The sequence below is a fragment of the Myxine glutinosa genome, chromosome 3, assembly GCF_964187855.1.
Source record: "Myxine glutinosa chromosome 3, kmMyxGlut1.1, whole genome shotgun sequence".
Classification (NCBI taxonomy): domain Eukaryota; kingdom Metazoa; phylum Chordata; class Myxini; order Myxiniformes; family Myxinidae; genus Myxine; species Myxine glutinosa.
In genome coordinates this window covers 74615443-74621442 of record NC_136263.1, presented here as the reverse complement: position 1 = coordinate 74621442, position 6000 = coordinate 74615443, and the positions used below count along the sequence as shown (strand labels likewise).

The window sequence follows — 6000 nt, the reverse complement described above, 5'->3', positions numbered from 1 at the left end:
CTATCCTTATAACTCTCCCAGTCCCTGTCACTGAAAAGCATCCCCATAGCATGATGCTGCCACCATCATGCTTCATTGCTTCATGGTAGGGATGCTGTTAGATGGGCGATGAGCTGTGCTCAGTTTCTGCCAGATGGAGTGCTTTGCATTCAGGCCATAGAGTTAAATTTTCGTCTCATCAGACGTACATATATACCTACATACTGTATATACATACATACTTGTACAACAGTGTATATTTGCATCGTTGATTAACAAATGCATTTTGGACCGGAATGCAATTTCAAAATTAGCTCGCTGGTTGCACCATTGCTGGGGTGCGGTTTCGCTGCCACTGATCCAGTTTCGTTGGGCATTCGTAGATAGTACCATATTGTCGTTGGCCAGGGGACAAGCGATAACTCCGCGAAAGACATCTTTAAAGTCCCTCCCAGTCCCACCAAGCCAGCTTAGACAGCTCGACCATCCTCTTAAGTCTTAATAAGACTAACTTCGACCACTGTACTCAGATTCTATGATTGGGAAAGTCAAGGCGTTCAAGCAGTCGGGTGGAGATGGGGAGGAAAAGAAGATGAGAGGATTACACCGAACATGCAGAGAGGGCGGGGCGAGGGGGTGAGGGGCGGGGCACAGACAGCGTACAGGAACGCGGAACAAGGCGGTTCCCCTTTTATCCTCCCCTTGTGTCTCCCCGTCACTTAACACCCATCTCGCGCCATAATCTCTCGGGTCCCGATTTACAGTCCGTCAAGGCAGCTCGGACGCAAGAAGCGCTGCTCGGGATTCCAGGCAGCCAAGCCCGTGTGGGGTGGATGCTTCTCGGTCTCTTTGCCCGTACACCTGTCCGCCCCAATGGCTCAGCGGCGGCTCCTCGAGCTCCTCCGGGTTCCAGGAAACAACGTGTGCGCCGACTGTGGCGCGCCAGGTACGGCCAGCCGTACAACCGTACAACCATTATTATTACGATGTAATTATCATTGTGATTGTATCAATAGAATCGTTTTGCAGCATTTAATCCATTTCTCCGATAGACCGGTTTTCCTGATTCACCTTATTTTAAAGAATCAAAGCGGACAGGTTATGTATAGCCCAGCACGTCCACCTAATGCAGGGAGGGTTAGTGTACGGCAAACCCCAGTTACGTCATTTGGCTGGGACACCGGCACACAACGACCTATTCTTTTTGAAACATATACAGTGGGATTTTAAAAGGGCTACCTGGATAGCCGAGAGCGCTATGCATTCACCTCCAGCTAGACTGTCTATCCTGGGCTCGAATCCCGACCCAACTATAAACTGTCATCCCGGTGTTTCACAGGTAGGGTGATTCATCAATGGGTGTGCCATCCCTCGGATGGACGTTCAGCCAGGTGTCCCGTCTGCTGACATTAGTTGGTGGAGGTGAAAAATCCCACGGTGTCCTTGATCGTGAAGAGGATGCGAACTATCGCCGGCACCATGAACAAATTACAAACTAGAACGGCACTCTGTAGAGAGCATACCTCCACCTGTTTGGCCATATCACTCAATGGTGAAGAATCACTCAAAAATTCGACTGGCTCGATACGGATCTTCACCAAAATCTAATCTATTTGTCCTTGCCAGACACCCAACCGGTTCAACAAGTTTCGTCCAAATCCGTCCACAACGTTTTGAGATATCCTGCTATGTATCGTTTTTGGCCCTATCTCCCAATGGTGAAGAAGCACTTTAAAAAATCTTGTAGCCGGGACCGAATCCGGATCTTCACCAAAATCTAATCATTTCGTCCTTATCACATACGCTAGATCTCTGCCAAATTTCGTCCGAATCCGTCCACAACGTTGAGATATTTTGTTCACAAAGGGACAGACAGAGGTGAAAACATAACCTCCATCCACCTTTGGTGGCAGCGGTAATTATTGCGCGAACTACTTGGTTGAGTGTAAGGCCTGGCCAGTCTGTTCGTGGATGACTTGAACCAAAAACTTCCCCAAGAACGTGGGTTAAATAGTTTCGGTTAAATAATTAATATAAAGTGCGATCTTCAACATTCAAACGTAAATATGGGCCTGGTGTCCAACTTCAAGTTTCTATCAAAATATCCAAAAGGGTGTCATGCTGATGTTCAACGTACCCTCCCCTTCCCAACGATGTGCCTTCTCCATGCCCCGAAGTCCTCAAACCTTTTGAAGGGTTCTAAAGGATAATCCGAAATGGGTGATTCTCAACAGTGATTCGAAAGAGTGATTCTCAAGGGTAATTCTAAAGAGTGATTCTAAAGAGTGATTCTAAAGAGTGATTCTAAAGGGTGATTCGAAAGAGTGATTCTAAAGGGTAATTCTAAAGGGTGATTCTAAAGGGTGATTCCAAAGAGTGATTCTAAAGGGTAATTCTAAAGGGTGATTCTAAAGGGTAATTTTAAAGAGTGATTCTAAAGAGTGATTCTAAAGAGTGATTCTAAAGGGTGATTCTAAAGGGTAATTCTAAAGAGTGATTCTAAAGGGTGATTCTAAAGAGTGATTCTAAAGAGTGATTCCAAAGGGTGATTCGAAAGAGTGATTCTAAAGGGTAATTCTAAAGGGTAATTCTAAAGGGTGATTCTAAAGAGTGATTCTAAAGAGTGATTCCAAAGGATAATACGAAAGTGTGATTCTAAAGAGTGATTTTAAAGAGTAATTCTAAAGAGTGATTCTAAAGAGTGATTCTAAAGAGTGATTCTAAAGAGTGATTCTAAAGAGTGATTCTAAAGTGATTCCAAAGAGTGATTCCAAAGAGTGATTCTAAAGAGTGATTCTAAAGAGTGATTCTAAAGAGTGATTCTAAAGAGTGATTCTAAAGAGTGATTCTAAAGGGTAATTCTAAAGGGTGATTCTAAAGGGTAATTCTAAGGGGTAATTCTAAAGAGTGATTCTAAAGTGTGATTCTAAAGGGTAATTCTGAAGGGTGATTCTAAAGGGTAATTCTAAAGAGTGATTCGAAAGAGTGACTCCAAAGTCCAAAGAGTGATTCTAAAGAGTGATTCGAAAGAGTGATTCTAAAGAGTGATTCTAAAGGGTAATTCTAAAGTGTGATTCGAAAGGGTAATTCTAAAGAGTGATTCTAAAGAGTGATTCTAAAGAGTGATTCTAAAGAGTGATTCTAAAGAGTGATTCTAAAGGGTAATACGAAAGGGTAATTCTAAAGGGTGAATCTAAAGAGTAATTCTAAAGAGTAATTCTAAAGAGTAATTCTAAAGAGTGATTCTAAAGGGTGATTCTAAAGAGTGATTCTAAAGTGTGATTCGAAAGGGTAATTCTAACGGGTGATTCCAAAGGGTAATTCTAAAGAGTGATTCTAAAGAGTGATTCTAAAGAGTGATTCCAAAGGGTGATTCTAAAGAGTGATTCGAAAGGGTAATTCGAAAGGGTAATTCTAAAGGGTGAATCTAAAGAGTGATTCTAAAGGGTAATTCGAAAGGGTAATTCTAAAGGGTGAATCTAAAGAGTGATTCTAAAGAGTAATTCTAAAGAGTGATTCTAAAGGGTAATTCTAAAGGGTGAATCTAAAGAGTAATTCTAAAGAGTAATTCTAAAGAGTGATTCTAAAGGGTGATTCTAAAGGGTGAATCTAAAGAGTAATTCTAAAGAGTGATTCTAAAGGGTGATTCTAAAGAGTGATTCTAAAGTGTGATTGTAAAGGGTAATTCTAACGGGTGATTCCAAAGGGTAATTCTAAAGAGTGATTCTAAAGAGTGATTCTAAAGAGTGATTCGAAAGAGTGATTCGAAAGAGCGATTCTAAAGGATAATCCAAAAGTGTGATTCTAAAGAGTGATTCGAAAGAGTGATTCTAAAGGATGATTCTAAAGGATAATCCAAAAGTGTGATTCTAAAGGGTGATTCTAAAGAGTGATTCTAAACGGTGATTCTAAAGGGTAATTCTAAAGAGTGATTCTAAAGAGTGATTCTAAAGAGTGATTCTAAAGGGTAATTCTAAAGGGTAATTCGAAAGAGTGATTCTAAAGAGTGATTCTAAAGAGTGATTCAAAAGGGTGATTCTAAAGGGTAATTCAAAAGAGTGATTCGAAAGAGTGATTCTAAAGGGTGATTCTAAAGAGTGATTCTAAAGGGTGATTCTAAAGAGTGATTCTAAAGAGTGATTCTAAAGGATAATCCGAAAGTGTGATTCTAAAGAGTGATTCTAAAGAGTGATTCTAAAGAGTGATTCTAAAGAGTGATTCTAAAGAGTGATTCCAAAGAGTGATTCTAAAGAGTGATTCTGAAGAGTGATTCCAAAGAGTGATTCTAAAGAGTGATTCTAAAGGGTGATTCTAAAGAGTGATTCTAAAAGGTGATTCTAAAGGGTGATTCTAAAGAGTGATTCTAAAGGGTGATTCTAAAGAGTGATTCTAAAGGATAATTCGAAAGTGTGATTCTAAAGAGTAATTCCAAAGAGTGATTCTAAAGAGTGATTTTAAAGAGTGATTCTAAAGAGTGATTCTAAAGAGTGATTCTAAAGAGTGATTCCAAAGAGTGATTCTAAAGAGTGATTCTAAAGAGTGATTCCAAAGAGTGATTCTAAAGAGTGATTCTAAAGGGTAATTCCAAAGGGTGATTCTAAAGGGTAATTCTAAGGGGTAATTCTAAAGAGTGATTCTAAAGTGTGATTCTAAAGGGTAATTCTGAAGGGTGATTCTAAAGAGTGATTCGAAAGAGTGACTCCAAAGAGTGATTCAAAAGAGTGATTCTAAAGGGTAATTCTGAAGTGTGATTCGAAAGGGTAATTCTAAAGAGTGATTCTAAAGAGTGATTCTAAAGAGTGATTCTAAAGGGTGATTCTGAAGGGTAATTCTAACGGGTGATTCTAAAGAGTAATTCTAAAGAGTGATTCTAAAGGGTGATTCTAAAGAGTGATTCTAAAGTGTGATTCTAAAGGGTAATTCTAACGGGTGATTCCAAAGGGTAATTCTAAAGAGTGATTCTAAAGAGTGATTCTAAAGAGTGATTCCAAAGGGTGATTCTAAAGAGTGATTCTAAAGGGTAATTCGAAAGGGTAATTCTAAAGGGTGAATCTAAAGAGTGATTCTAAAGAGTAATTCTAAAGAGTGATTCTAAAGGGTAATTTTAAGGGTGAATCTAAAGAGTAATTCTAAAGAGTAATTCTAAAGAGTGATTCTAAAGGGTAATTCTAAAGGGTGAATCTAAAGAGTAATTCCAAAGAGTGATTCTAAAGGGTGATTCTAAAGAGTAATTCTAAAGAGTGATTCTAAAGGGTGATTCTAAAGAGTGATTCTAAAGTGTGATATGAAAGGGTAATTCTAACGGGTGATTCCAAAGGGTAATTCTAAAGAGTGATTCTAAAGAGTGATTCTAAAGAGTGATTCCAAAGGGTAATTCTAAAGAGTGATTCGAAAGGGTAATTCGAAAGGGTAATTCTAAAGGGTGAATCTAAAGAGTGATTCTAAAGGGTAATTCGAAAGGGTAATTCTAAAGGGTGAATCTAAAGAGTGATTCTAAAGAGTAATTCTAAAGAGTGATTCTAAAGGGTAATTCTAAAGGGTGAATCTAAAGAGTAATTCTAAAGAGCAATTCTAAAGAGTGATTCTAAAGGGTGATTCTAAAGGGTGAATCTAAAGAGTAATTCTAAAGAGTGATTCTAAAGGGTGATTCTAAAGAGTGATTCTAAAGTGTGATTGTAAAGGGTAATTCTAACGGGTGATTCCAAAGGGTAATTCTAAAGAGTGATTCTAAAGAGTGATTCTAAAGAGTGATTCGAAAGAGTGATTCGAAAGAGCGATTCTAAAGGATAATCCAAAAGTGTGATTCTAAAGAGTGATTCGAAAGAGTGATTCTAAAGGATGATTCTAAAGGATAATCCAAAAGTGTGATTCTAAAGGGTGATTCTAAAGAGTGATTCTAAACGGTGATTCTAAAGGGTAATTCTAAAGAGTGATTCTAAAGAGTGATTCTAAAGAGTGATTCTAAAGGGTAATTCTAAAGGGTAATTCGAAAGAGTGATTCTAAAGAGTGATTCTAAAGAG

At 38.7% G+C, this 6000-nt stretch overlaps 1 protein-coding gene across 1 annotated transcript in view; it reads left to right on the top strand.

Moving 5' to 3' along the window:
* Positions 1–626: 626 nt before the first annotated feature.
* The window catches only part of LOC137423434 (arf-GAP with dual PH domain-containing protein 1), a 135274-nt gene continuing 129900 nt past the window's right edge, over positions 627–6000 (top strand). The window contains exon 1 of the mRNA XM_068110607.2: positions 627–925. Within this exon, the coding sequence (XP_067966708.1) occupies positions 853–925 (73 nt within the window). The 5' untranslated portion in view covers positions 627–852. The remainder of the gene's footprint in view (positions 926–6000) is intronic.